The sequence below is a fragment of the Oncorhynchus mykiss genome, chromosome 20 (genome assembly GCF_057628025.1).
Source record: "Oncorhynchus mykiss isolate SJ-2025 chromosome 20, ASM5762802v1, whole genome shotgun sequence".
Taxonomy (NCBI): Eukaryota; Metazoa; Chordata; class Actinopteri; order Salmoniformes; family Salmonidae; genus Oncorhynchus; species Oncorhynchus mykiss.
The window spans coordinates 25,581,381-25,595,989 of record NC_143041.1 but is presented as its reverse complement, the minus strand read 5'-3'; the positions used below and the strand labels follow the sequence as shown (position 1 = coordinate 25,595,989).

At 43.1% G+C, this 14,609-nt stretch overlaps 1 protein-coding gene across 1 annotated transcript in view; it reads right to left on the bottom strand.

The window, feature by feature from the left end:
• LOC149974468 (protein shisa-9B-like) overlaps positions 1 to 13,188 on the bottom strand; it is a 46,840-nt gene extending 33,652 nt beyond the window's left edge. Inside the window, exons 1-2 of the mRNA XM_090212692.1 lie at positions 10,812 to 13,188; positions 10,291 to 10,398 (exon numbers count right to left, since the gene is read on the bottom strand). Of these exons, the coding sequence (XP_090068818.1) occupies positions 10,291 to 10,398; positions 10,812 to 11,440 (737 nt within the window). The 5' untranslated portion in view covers positions 11,441 to 13,188. The remainder of the gene's footprint in view (positions 1 to 10,290; positions 10,399 to 10,811) is intronic.
• Between the last annotated feature and the right edge of the window lie 1,421 nt (positions 13,189 to 14,609).

Here is a 14,609-nt window from a genome sequence, read left to right as displayed (position 1 = left end):
GGGAACATGGGAGAAAGTGACAGGAGCCAGAGAATTGGGCTGAGTGTGTGAGAATATAATCTTGAGAGAGAGAGAGAGAGAGATATTTTCACTTTGTATGTTGTCTACCTCACTTGCTTTGGCAATGTTAACACATGTTTCCCATGCCAATAAAGCCCTTGAATTGAATTGAATTGAAAGAGAGAGAGAGAGAGAGAGAGAGAGAGAGAGAGAGAGAGAGAGAGAGAGAGAGAGAGAGAGAGGGAAATAGACAGGGAGAGAGGAAGAGAGGGGGGGGAGACAGAGAGAGTGACACTGAAAATGGGCCATTTTAATTGAGTGTAATCTTATCAGGCACACAGTGTCACACTCATAAATACCCTAAAACACACTGTCAAGTCATTGAGCTGTGTGTAAGGGAACACACTGCTGTACTGAAAGACATCATCTCTCTTTCTCTGTGTGTTTGTTTCCCACGGAACCAGATCTCAGGAAGGGTGGGGAGCCAGGTCTTTCCTCTCCTCTCCTGGGAGGACTTTCCTGAACAGATTGACCTTCCCCTGGGCTGTGGTTATCTGTACAGTACATTATGTGCCAGGAATGTGTATAAATGTGGGAAGGGTACTACGGTGAATTTGCCCTCCCTAGCTGGACAGAGCAGAACTCCATAGGGGTGAGCTGAGGGAGAGGTGACAATGTGACATATATCAAATGGGAGAGATTAATAGAATGAACAACTCTCTTGCTCTATAAACTCTGTTTCTATACAAAACAGACTTTGCAGAAACTTGCACGCACACATGCGCACACACAAAAACTCCCAAACCCATTTTTCTAATGACAAACAGAATAAACTAATCCACCTCCCCAGCAATCTCATTCATCACTTTAGACAAACATGTTTTCTCTCTTTGAGTTTACTGAATTCACAGAGTTGACATTGATCAATTATTCACACACTGGTGCCTCTGTTCTGCTCAGTGTATCTCCCCGCTGCCGAATAGTGCTCCTCCACCCTGCACATCAGGGACTGCGACTACACGGTAAGTGAACCAGCCAGAGGGGAACCCCTGTGTTAGAGCTGCCAAAAAGTGAGCCCCGGCCCATTGGGACTGCTGAGTGGAACAGTGTGTAGGTGTGATATGTGTGTGGGACTGCCAAATTCTGCCCCTAAGGGGAGTGCTGTGGTGGCATGCTGAGAGGGAAGCAATGTTGATGTCAGACATGATAGCTGGCTGTTTTCAGATGGAAAAAATGTCTCGTCTACAGGGACTCCTTCCCAGTGGTGGAAAAAGTACCCAATTGTCATACTTGAGTAAAAGTAAAGTCACCCAGTAAAAAACTACTTGAGTAAAAGTCTAAAAGTATTTGGTTTGAAATATCAAAAAAAAGTATCAAAAGTAAATGTGATTGCTAAAATATACTTAAGTATTTAAAGTAAAAGTATAAATAATTAAAAATTCTCAACCAGACGGCACCATTTTCTTTTTTCAATTTACGGATAGCCAGGGGAATGTTCCAAGACTCAGACATCATTTACAAACAAAGCATTTGTGTTTAGTGAGTCTGCCAGGTCAGTGGCAATAGGGATGACCAGGGATCTTGATAAGTGCGTGAATTTGACAATTTTTCCTGTCCTACCATTCAAAATGTAACAAGTACTTTGGGTGTAAGAGAAAATGTATGGAGTAAAAAGTACATTATTTTATTTTGGAATGTATTGAAGTAAAAGTAAAAGTTGTCAAAAATATAAATAGTAATGTAAAGTACAGATACCCCAAAAAACAACTAAAGTTGTACCAATTGCTGATGACTTTGATTTGTACAACACCACTCGTGCCCCTCGTCATGACAAATGACTTCAACGCTGGCAGTCTCAGCCTAAGGTATGGCAGTCTCAGCCAATTGGTACAACTTTACAACCTAGCCTGTATTCTAGGCTAGTAAACTGGTGAATCACCTGGGGGGCTTTGCAGAGGTGTAAGAGCTTCAAGAGGGTTCTGTGTACAGTGGATAAAGACAGGGGCTTGGTTTTAAGTTTTTGGTTTCGGGAAAAATTAAGAAAAGATTGTCCTCAAATTATGTAACTACTGGGCCAATAAAGGTATTCTTTTATTAAAAAATGTCTCACTTTCAAGCCACCTAAATCTCTAAATATTCCATTCTCTCTCTCTCAGCCTCTCCAATGTCACTCTCTTTTACTTTATTTCTCTTTCTAAACCTACGTTACTGTCGTTCCCTCGCTACCTCATGTTGTCTCTTACTCACTAGCTGAGACTGCCTAGGGCTTGGTTCTCTCTTCTTTTGGCTCGCTACTAAACAACTTGCTGATTAAGGCTTTTAATCTGCAACAAAACTGCCTTTATCTCTGGGCATTTATAGAGGCTAAATTGAACTTCCATTTCAGGCTCTATCTATGTGCAAGTTTTACTCTAAATGTACACTAATCAAATCAAATCAAAGTTTGTGTCACGTGCACTGAATACAACAGGTGTAGTAGACCTTACAGTGAAATGTTAACTTACAGGCTCTAACCAACAGTGCAAAAAAGGTATTAGGTGAACAATAGGTAGATAAAGAAATAAAACAACAGTAAAAAGACAGGCTATATACAGTAGCGAGGCTATATACAGTAGCGAGGCTATATATAGTAGCGAGGCTATATACAGTAGCGAGGCTATAACAGTAGCGAGGCTATAACAGTAGCGAGGCTATATACAGTAGCGAGGCTATATACAGTAGCGAGGGTATATACAGTAGCGAGGCTATAACAGTAGAGAGGCTATATACAGTAGCGAGGCTATATACATATACAGTAGCAAGGCTATATACAGGCACCGGTTAGTCGGGCTGATTGAGGTAGTATGTACATGTAGATATGATTAAAGTGACTATGCATATATGATGAACAGAGAGTAGCAGTAGCGTAAAAGAGGGGTTGGCGGATTGTGGCGGGACACAATGCAGATAGCCTGGTGAGCCAATGCGCGGGAGCACTGGTTGGTTGGGCCAATTGAGGTAGTATGTACATGAATGTATAGTTAAAGTGACTGTGCATATATGATAAACAGAGAGTAACAGCAGCGTAAAGGAGGGTTTGGGGGTGCGGGGGGGTACACAATGCAAATAGTCTGGGTAGCCATTTGATTACCTGTTCAAGAGTCTTATGGCTTGGAGGTAAAGACTATTGAGAAGCCTTTTTGTCCGAGACTTGGCACTCTGATACCACTTGCCATGTGGTAGTAGAGAGAACAGTCTATTACTGGGGTGGCTGGGGTCTTTGACAATTTTCAGGGCCTTCCTCTGACACCGCTTGGTGTAGAGTTCCTGGATGGCAGGCAGCTAAGCCCCAGCGTTGTACGTGGCCGTACGCACTACCCTCTGTAGTGCCTTGCGGTCGGAGGCCGAGCAATTGCCATACCAGGCAGTGATGCAACCAGTCAGGAGGCTCTCGATGTTGCAGCTGTAGAACCTTTTGAGGATCTGAGGACCCATGACAAATCTTTTTAGTTTCCTAGTTTCTAGGCTTTTGTCGTGCCCTCTTCATGACTGTCTTGGTGGGCTTGGACCATGTAAGATTGTTGGTGATATGGATGCCAAGGAACTTGAAGCTCTCAACCTGCTCCACTACAGCGCCGTCCATGAGAATGTGGGCGTGCTCGGTCATCCTTTTCCTACTAGCCCAATGTGTGTTTGATGTAAAATTAGGATGAAATTATAATTAAAAGGACTACGGTAAGGTAGATGCTGGCCATCAGTACGGGATTTTAAAAAACTGTTAATAAATTGAAACAGGGGATGTTAATCATTACTGCCCACTCATTTGGGACTCAGCCTGCAATGCGTTCGTCTATCAAATCAAAACAATACAGTATCTTTAAGATCATGGAGGTGAGAAACAAAACACAGGGTATAATCCTCCATTCCACTTGAATCCCAGTAACTTCATGATAACATCACAAGAGTCATTCAGCTATTAAAGACATGACCGCCTTGCTGTCAATGAGAAACAATAGGATTATGTCTTTCTCCTGGAGCGCAGGGAAGGTCACAGCATTAAGCATCACTGAGGACACGTAGCCCAGCCTACATACAGTAGAGTCGCTGTATGCGTGCCAAATGGCACCCTATTCCCTATATAGTGTATTGCTTTTTATCATACCCCGTGGTCAAAAGTAGTGCACTATATAGGGTGCCATTTGGGACGTAGCCTCTGCATCTATAGCCTCTTATATCTGACTTCCTGCGTCAGAGCTTTCGTGTTATCATCATCGCTAATCCTTTGTGGTGAAAGTGCATCATATCGAATTACAAGGAGAGTCTCCTAATGCTGTGTAACAATCAATTATCCCTCCTCTCATATCAGGAAGGATGATGGCTAATTAGCAACATTCAGTCCCACTCTTCGTCATTCACCACCACAGCTTCCAGCCCAGCACAGTCCCCACTCTAATTTTACCTTTATTTAACTAGGCAAGTCAGTTAAGAACAAATTATTATTTTCAATGACAGCCTAGGAACAGTGGGTTAACTGCCTGTTCAGGGGCAGAACACCAAATTTGTACCTTGTAAGCTCGGGGATTTGAACTTGCAACCTTTCGGTTACTAGTCCAACACTCTAACCACTAGGCTCCCCTAGCACAGTCCCCACTCTAATGATAAGGGAATCCACAGCTTCCAGCCAAGCACAGTCCCCACTCTAATGATAAGGGAATCCACAGCTTCCAGCCCAGCACAGTCCCCACTCTAATGATAAGAGAATCCAGCCCTGTAAACTAATGTACTAGCATATCATAAATAGGACTGGTGGAGTCATGTCACACATGCAGCTAACACAGACATATGGAAATGTCTGCTCTATCCAAAAATACAACAAACTAATTGGAGAATTACCACAAAAATGGAAGAGGCAAATAGAAGGGGGAGAAAGTAAGGAACTTGTCTGTCGGCCCTGCATTAAAGACCAAAATTGGTTAAAGAAAATTTAGATTTTCAATGATTATAAAAAAAATGATTGCAACTAATAGAATGTTATATATATATGGGAGACACAACCATCTCAGCTCTGAAGATTTTGCTGCGAAGAGCCAGAATCATTAGATAATTTGTTTCGGTACTGCCCATACGGGTTGTTTCTTGTTTTTGGTCGCCGGTTCAGGAATGGCTGAAGAATTGAAACATTTACCTGGAGCTAACTCTGCAAATAGCACTGCTGGGTGATTTGAAAAGCAATAATATTGATCAATAATATAATAAAATTCGTAGCAAATTGTTTTATCTTTAATTTACAATCTGTAGGAACTATGAGAATAGAAAGGTTAAAATCTTTGGTGAAACATCACAGCACAGGTGAAAAATATATGGCAAATAGAAATCGAAACTGGATGGTGTTCAGAGATAGATGGAAGGAGTTGAGTGGAGCTGAAGGGTGGGACTAATAACAAGATAACTAATTAACTAAATATACTGTGTCCGTAAAATGTACATAGGTTCAGAATTTTTGTAAAACTGCACAGTTGGAAAATATATGGCAAATAGAAATCAAAACTGGATAGTTTTCAGAGATATATAAAACAATACAATAATAAACCAAGCATAGCCACAGGAAGTAGGGGTGCTGAGGGTGCTGCAGTACCCCTGATAAATCACAAGAATGTTTAAAAAAAATAATTACTCCCCCATGTACTAATGTAATTTCTAATTTTATTAACTCTGTGTGCAGTTTCAAAAGCAGAGATGTCCTTGTACTATCTGACAATGTTTTCTCCTTGACTTCATGAACCATATTCTCAATACCCCATACCCTGACCTGGATTTGGAATCGGTGTGAATAATGTCATTTGAATTGTTGAAATTGGCGTGCTTGTGATGGTGATGAGCACAGAGTAACGAGAGAACAACGGACAGGAAGGAGACTACAGCAAACAAATTAGGCCTTGATGAGTTGTGATGGAGTGTGTATGTGTGCTGTCTCGTTTGTATGTTTATGCAGGTGTGTCACCTCAGCTGACCTTTTCCCAAAACAACGCTTAACCTCTCTTTCTGTGTCAGCCCCAATGCTTTGTGATGTCACTCCCACTCTGCTGCTCTCTCCCTTTCGCTCTGTACATCGCAGCCTTTCTCCCTTTCTCTTTCCCTCTCCATATTTCTCCCTCTCTCCCTTTCCCAATCTTTCAATCTTTTACCCTCCCTTCATCTCTTTCTCCCTTTATCTCCCTTTTCCTTTTCCACGAGCACTCTCTTAATTTCCCCCTCTCCATCCCTCTATCAACAATGCAGCTACATCTCACTCAGAATGCCCTGTCAGTTTGGATTATGGTTACAGAGCTCACATATACCCAGTGGCACTCTACGGCCATATGGGAACATGTACACCCATTCAGAGAAACATTGGGAACACCAATAACCAATTACAAATCGACCCCTATCTATCATTTCTATAGCCTTCATTTAAAAATAATAGATTGGTTTTAGCATTTGTAATACCATATTGGGCACGCTGCCCAATGCTACTGCCTAATGGTACGCAGATCTAAACAAGTGCTCAGAAAGTAGAAGCTACGGTTCCATATGGAATTGATCATTAAAAACATTCAGTGGCATTCAGAAACACACAGGATTCCAGGAAATACTGTTTAAACCTGTATATTATCTATCCAATCTTTTCAGATCCAAACAAGTGCTGAGGTGGCAGAGGTTAAAAATCGATTTGGAATTGGGCGTAAAACATGCAGTGGCATCCAGGCAGAACCACACAGGAAGCCGTCTTTAAAACTCACAAGCACACTAACCTGTCCTCTATGGACAGCCAAACACAGGATACATGGTCACTATATGCTATAACTAGAGGCAGGTCTGGGCACAGATTATTCATTAATACTACCTCAACACTTTCTCTCTTTCTTGCCTCACAACAAAGTCCCCTGGTGTTGGTTTCCCTGAGAGCGTGGTATCTAGCTTGCCGTACATCCAATTCTGCTCCATGTTGTGATATTCAGAAAAAAGGGTTAACATGAGAATTCAACCCCTTGGAGCTGAGTCAATGAGCAGTGACCCTCATGTGTGTCTGTCCAGGGGTGAGAGGTAGAGCCCGAGGAGGAGGTCAGGGGAAGGTAAATGTCACAAAGTATCCATCACAGCTGGACTAGGATGAATAGATGGAGAGGGGGGTATAAAATCAGAGAGCACTCATAGCAAACATAAACCAACCCTGAAGGAAAGCTGACTGATAGAGGGACAGGATTTAGGAAGAAGGACTGTCTGTCTGTGTCTTCCTTTGGGTTGTGTCGTGGAAATTCATACTGAAAGAGACTTTATCATTTCTTCAAACAATCGTCTTTATTTAATATTGATTAATTATTGCAATAATGAGACTAGTCAACACAACACTCTTGACTGTTGGGCCGAGCAGCCTAACTGATAATGAAAAATCTAGGTAGCCTAGTGGTTAGAGTGTTGGGCCAGTAACCGAAAGGTAAAAATCTGTCGTTCTGCCCCTGAACAAGGCAGTTAACCCACTGTTCATAGGCCGTCATTGTAAGTAAGAATGTGTTATTAACTGACTTGCCTAGTTAAATAAAGGACAAATACATATATTTTTTTAAATATAGGAGACCTAAAAATGCTTAGTCAGGGCTAGTTCCACCCCTCCCATGCGGATAGGGGGACATCATAAACCACCTTGGTTCATCTCCTGGTTATCCGCACGGATGTTGTTTTACCCCCAACCCGGCTTAGTTTCCTAGATGCCAGGAAGATGAGACAATGAGGGATTGTTCAAAACTCTTCCAGGCTATCTCTATCTCGAGTCACACACCACATCTTGTCTATGGAATGCCAGCTTTAAGTTTTTATTACCAAGTCATTGTCAGCTTAAGGTATCTCTAGGAAAAGCCATTTACTTGCCCATACGCCCAGACTAACTGCAGGAAGCTCGAGTGGAAACCATCCCTTTACAGAAACACAGCAGTTAATAGAACAGAAATGTCAAGGATATAATCGTTAACTATTAATATCAAACAAATCAGGTAAATACATCATTTTTCTATCACAATTCGCAGTACAAACACGTTTTTTTTACACGGTGGCAGGTGACTCTCATCTTTTTAACATTTTACTGCAGTGGGCTAAATCAGGGTCACACAGTGTTTCTTGGTAGTCTGAAGCAAATCTACTTTGAAACAAAAGTGTACACCTCACACATATGGTTCTGGGCTTAAAACAAAGAAGACACCTATGTCAGATATTACACTGTATATACTGTACAGACGACTGAAATATTACAAAAATGTTTGACATAGAAACACTGGAGTTTCGACGGGTTTTTTGAAACAATGTTTATTAATTATGAAATTATGAAAAAGATTTGTAACATTCCACCCTTGAGGTCACTAGATGGCAATTTGGTCATTTGACTGCAGGAAAGGGGTGTTTTACGATTTTTGTTTTGTTTTTTGTCACACACACTTAGATCAGATCAATGGACCACCCCACCAGGCCTCTCTCTTCCCCATGTTAATTCTCACCCTTGGTGGTCTAAAGTGGATACTGTTAGCCATGCTATCATGCCTGGGGCCCGTGTCCTCTGAATGTTGTGATCTGAACCATGCACTACCACAACCTAAACGTCAGTATCATCATTCTTGTTGTTAATTGAACTATAAATCACTATACAGTATGTCAGGCATAATGCCTTTTAGGATGAATGTCATTGTTTGTTTTAAGTCCCTTCCAGTTGATGTCTTCCATTAGATTCGACATGCATCACCTGGGGGCGGGTAGAGTGGCACATTCTGTCCTTTGGGAATCAAGAATTGGAGCAGTGTGTGATGGACCGTACACTGCTAACTACTGTGAGGTTTTAGAGGGGGATTGAGAGGAGTAATGACCTAACACCTGCCCTGGTAGAAGCTGACTACCAGATGTGAGAGACAGACACCCCATGCTGGTCTAATAGGGGCCCTATAGAGCAGCACTGCAGGGGGCCTGTTGCCGAAAGAGGGAGAAAGAAAGGGAGAGAGACAGAGAGCGAGAGAGAGAGAGAGAGGACAAAATGGTCTGTGTAGAAATGAGTTGGCCTCTAGAGCATGAACACAGCTAGACCAGCCAGGAGTAATAGCTGGGCAGCAGAGGAGTAGCGACAGTATTCCAGTAATCTGAGAGAAGTTTATTTCATCTGTGCGAGTCTAATCTGGCCAGGGCAGTTCATCTGTTACGAAGTGTTAATCAGCCGAGGAGTGTATAGAGCCGGGGAGCGTTCTATTTTTGAGAGGTGTTAACCTCTGAAAAATATTAAATCCTGGGAATACTTATCCAAACTGAAGATGTAGACGGCCTCGTACGAGAGCAACTGTTCACTCCCTGCGGGATAACTACTGCATATAAGTATATAAGTGGATTTCAGAGAGAAATAAAAACATTCCTTTGGGCTTTTTATTTATTCATTAAATGTATTTAAATAACTTTTTTATGACATTGAGGTCATTAGAAGATTTCAATAACTCAATATTGGCTAGGTGGAGTTATATGAAACCATGGCAGAGTTATTAACTATTGGCTAATATAGACATTACTGTAAAATAGGCAACATAAGTCAGCAGTCGTGAGAAGGGAGAGATATAGGGGAAGTGGAGGAGAGCGGGAAAACGACAAAGGGAGAGAAAGGTGGGAAAGAACAACACAAAGAAAGGGAGTTTGAAAGGGAGAGGGAGAGAGAGAGAGAGAGATTGAGAAAGAGAGAGAGAGAGAGAGAGAGAGAGAGAGAGAGAGAGAGAAATAAAGAAAGGGAGAGATAGAGAGAGAGGGAGAGAGAGAGAGAGAGAGAGAGAGAGAGAGAGAGAAAGGGAGAGAGAGAGAAAGATTCTGATGGGGCGAAATCTCTTCTCCCCTGCAGCCCTGCCTCCGTTGATTGCCTCAAAAACCCAAGGGCTGCCGGAAGAGAGGAGGAGAGAAAGGTGTAATACAAAAGAAAGAGAGATGAAGAGGAGGAAAGACAACAGGAAAACTGATTAAAGGAGGGAGAGTTGACACCATGTAGCATAGCAGTGTTTCAGTAATGATGTCCTAGGGGTTCTGCTCCAACACTGAACCAGATATTGAACCTGACTGACACTGGCTAAAACGCTGTACAGTGAGATGAAGCCTGAATGAGAAGTCATGTAATGTACATACTGTAGCTATTGGGGAATATGATACATGGTTTAGAATACTTGAAACTTCCCCTCAATGTTTTGTTTTGCTAAGTATATGCAGAATCTTTGGCTTGTACTGTAAACAGATTTAGCTTGATATCTATAGATTACTATACTGTACCTCTGGCCATATTGTGATCTCCTTCCTCTCTTTGTCTCTTTTCCTTTGTGCCTTTCTTCTCCTCGCTCTCTCTCTCTCCCTCTCACTTTCTGGAGCAGGTCATATTCCCTAAAGATTGTTGGTAAACACAACATCACCCTGCAGTTACCTTCAATATTCAACATGAATGTAATTACAATACTGGCTAAAGTGATCAGGTAGCTTCCTGAACAAGTTTGTGAAATTCTGTTGAAATACACAAATCATATCATGTCTTATCAGTGGGTATGAAAACATGTATTTGTGTCCCCTGACAACACAACACACACATTTCTTTAAAATTAGCCAAAAGAGAATGATGTAGTGGAATTTTCCTGGTTCAGTTGATGGTTGCAGCCACATGTATACACACACACACGCGCACACACACACACACACACACACACACACACACACACACACACACACACACACACACACACACACACACACACACACACACACACACACACACACACACACACACACTCTCTCTCCCTCACCTGGAGTTGCTGAGGTCGTTCTGCGCCCCTGCCGATCCCCTGCTCTTCTCCAGGCCCAGCTTGGTGAAGATGCCCACCAGCACCATGATGGCCACCACTCCACAGATGATGTAGACAATCATATGGGTGCGGTCTCTTTCCTGGTTCCCATGGCCCTCGGTCACCGTGGTGATGGGCTTGCCCGTGTTGGCCCAGATGGGTGTGTCATAGTTTGAGCAGATGCTCTGGTCGAGCCGCTGCCCTCTGAACTGGCAGCAGAAGCGGTAGAAGCAGGTACCACAGCAGTACAGGAAAACACCCATATTGCAGTTGAAAGGTGGGTCCCACTGGCCCATCACATCGTAGTAACCTTGGCAACGGGTGCCTTTGGTAGGGATGGCATCCTCATCATCCGTGATGTCGCCGCTGGGTGTCGACATGCCGCTGAACTCTGTGGTTACTAGCGTGGTGATGGGCTCCGTTGTGGTGGGGGTCATCGGAGCTGTCTGATTCTCTGTCTGGGTTTGGACAGTGTCCGGGCCAGCGGTGGTGGAGCTGGTGAGGTCCTGGGCCAGGCTGGGCCCCGTCAGGATGAAGGATAGGATGAGGAGGAGGCAGGACAGGGGGCACGCTGCCATGGTACACCCCATCCTCAGTGCCAAGCTGAGGCTTTAGAACAGTTCACTATGGTGGGTCAGACCAGAGATCAGAGTCTCAGAGCAGGGCTTGTAGTCAGAGACAGACCAACACGTTTGGGGAGAAACAACAAAGAAAAATCTAAAGTCCAAAAATCTAAAGTATGTGGTTCCTGTCTCCCAAACAGACGAATACTAACTGACGTTCCATAATTGAAAGGTTCACCCACAGTTCAATCACTCACATATGCGATGTATGAATAATGGGAACAGACAGAAAGTGTTTGTAGATTTTACATTTTGGTTTTGGTACAAGCATGCCGGTTACTCAGAACAGTGCAAAATAGCTCAAATATCTGATGCTCTGGACTAAAATCCTCTGGACCATCGTAGTAGGTTTGTCTTACCTTTGTCTTTTGAAATTGCCTTTAGAGAAAGCAGCAGTTTCAATATACCAGGGTATATTCCATTAACAATTAACCACAAACTTTACTCAGCATTTTTCTCTATAGGGTAAAGGAGTTTGTATTTTTCCTTATGTTTTTTCCATTCTCCAAGTAGTTTTGTAGCAGCTTTGTCCACCACAGGCGACCTCTCCTCTCGTTAAAGCAGTGCTTCCCTGTTCCTCCTCCTAGCTCAGTGTTTGAGGGTGGCTTGGAGGTCCAGACCAGACCAGTCCACTTGTGGTTGCAATCCCAAAGAGCACCGCGCTGCGCTTGCTGACAATCCTGCCTGTGTGCGAGCGTGTGTGTGTGCAAGTGGGTGTGTGTGTATGAGAGTGTGTGTGTGCTGTTGAATGCGACTCACTCTGAGCTCCGTGAAAACGTAACAGTTCAGGAGCCAAATTCAATCCCCTCTGCTCAACACAATGAACGAGAGAGAGGAAGAGAGAGAGAGAAAGATAGAGGAAGAGCAAGACATTGTGAGAGTAGAGAGAGAGAGAGAGAGAGAGAGCGAGAAAAGGAGAAAGGGAGGGAGAGTGAGGGAGGGTAGGCAATCCTATACAGCTGCTGCTCACATCATCCCCTGAGAAGGAAGGAGGGTAGTAGAAGACATAAAAAGAGAGCACAACTGAGATGTTCTATACTTTCTGTCACAAATTAATTTAAGTAAGTACTGCATGTAAGTGTGTGTGTGTTTGTTCTGCTCCGTCTAAAGGTATGTAGCTATAAGTCAGACAGTGGACAGCAAACACCTGTTTTCATCCATCCTGTTGTTTAGTTGCGGGAGCTTTTGTTATCTCTCAGCCTGCTTCTCATTTGTCCTACACTCATTCGATTTCTTTCCACCCTCTCACATGAATGAGTGTGTGCATGTGAGGGTGAGTGTGTTCGTATGGGTGTCTCTCTGTGTGTGTGTGTGTGTGTGTGTGTGTGTGTGTGTGTGTGTGTGTGTGTGTGTGTGTGTGTGTGTGTGTGTGTGTGTGTGTGTGTGTGTGTGTGTGTGTGTGCGTGCGTGCGTGCGTGCGTGCGTGCGTGCGTGCGTGCGTGCGTGCGTGCGTGCGTGCGTGTGTGTGTGTGTGTAAAAGAGAGAGAGTCTGCCAGATTAAGTCCAGAGTTCCAACTCTGGAATCCTCCATGTGTTTGGTTTGTTTCCAATTCCATCCTGGAGCGAGACCACAGCGATACCCTCCGCCTGTCAGCCAAAACCACAGCAGCTGGAATCCAACGACAAGAGCCTGGACGCCAGCTGATGCACTGGTGTTCCTCTCCGCATATCTGCACACACACTGACGCCAGCTCAGATTAGAACAATTTCTCCCCCTGTGGATTATAGAAAACCTAAATGATTTGAAATTATAAACAGGTACAGATTGACAAGGGTTTTTGCTCACCCTCAACCGTTGGTCTACTCTTCTTTACTCTCCTTTACTTTCCCTTTCACCATCCTCCCTTTCCTCTCCTTTCTCAACACTTTCACTTCCACCAAAGCAGTTCAGTGACTGTGTGTGTATGTTTACCTCTTCCTTTGTGTGGTCTTTCTTGGTCAGAGAGAGAGATAAAGAGAGAGAGAGAGAGAGAGAGAGAGAGAGGGGAGGGAATAGGGGACAACAGGGGTTGTATAGTAAGTACAACATGAGAGTGGGGGAGGAAAAGCAGGAGAAAATAGGACTGGAGACTTGAAAGTGAAAAAGAGAGAGATACTGGGCCAATGGGGAAAGCGAGAGAGAGAGGCAGCGGAATGACAGGGTTATGGAAGCAAGGGATTATGAACAAGGGAGACCAGAGGAATGAAGCTGTAGGAAAGACAGATACAGGGCCTTCAGAAAGTATTCATTCCCCTTGACTAACTCCACATTTTGTTGTGTTACAGCCTGAATACTAAACTGATTAAATATATTTTTTCTCTCTCACCCATCTACACACAATACCCCAAAATAAAGTGAAAAAATATATTTTTTAAATTGTGGCAAATTGATTGAAAATTAAATACAGAAACATCTAATTTACATAAGTACTCACACCCTTAAGTCAATGCATGTTAGAATCCCCTCTGACAGTGATTACATCTGTGTGTCTTTCTGGGTAAGTCTCTAAGAGCTTTCTTTGCACGTTGTTCTTTTTTAAATTCTTCAAGCTTTGTCAAGTTGGTTGTTGATCATTGCTAAACAGGCATTTTCATGTCCTGCCATAGATTTTCAAGATGATTTAAGTCTGTAACTAGGCCACCAAGGAGTATTCAACGTCATCTTGGTAAGCAACTCCAGTGTATATTTGACCTTGTGTTTCAGGTTTTTGTCCTACTGAAAGGTGAATTTGTCTCCCAGTGTCTGTTGGAAAGCAGACTGAACCAGGTTTTCCTCTAGGATTTTGACTGTGGTTAGCTGTATTTAATTTATTTTTATCAAAAAAACTCCCTAGTCCTTGCCGATGGCAAAAATACCCATAACATGATGCAGCCACCACCATGCTTGAAAATATTGTAATGGCTGTTGGAAGGAGAGGACCAAGGTGCAGCGTGGTACGTGTTCATGATCTTTATTAACTGAACACTGAAATAACAAAAATAACAAAGAGAATGAACGAAAACCGAAACAGTCCTGTCAGGTGCGGAAACACACAAAACAGAAAACAACTAACCACAAAAACCCTGTGGGGAAAAGCTACCTAAGTATGGTTCTCAATCAGAGACAATGATCGACAGCTGTCCCTGATTGAGAACCATATCCGGCCAAAACAAAGAA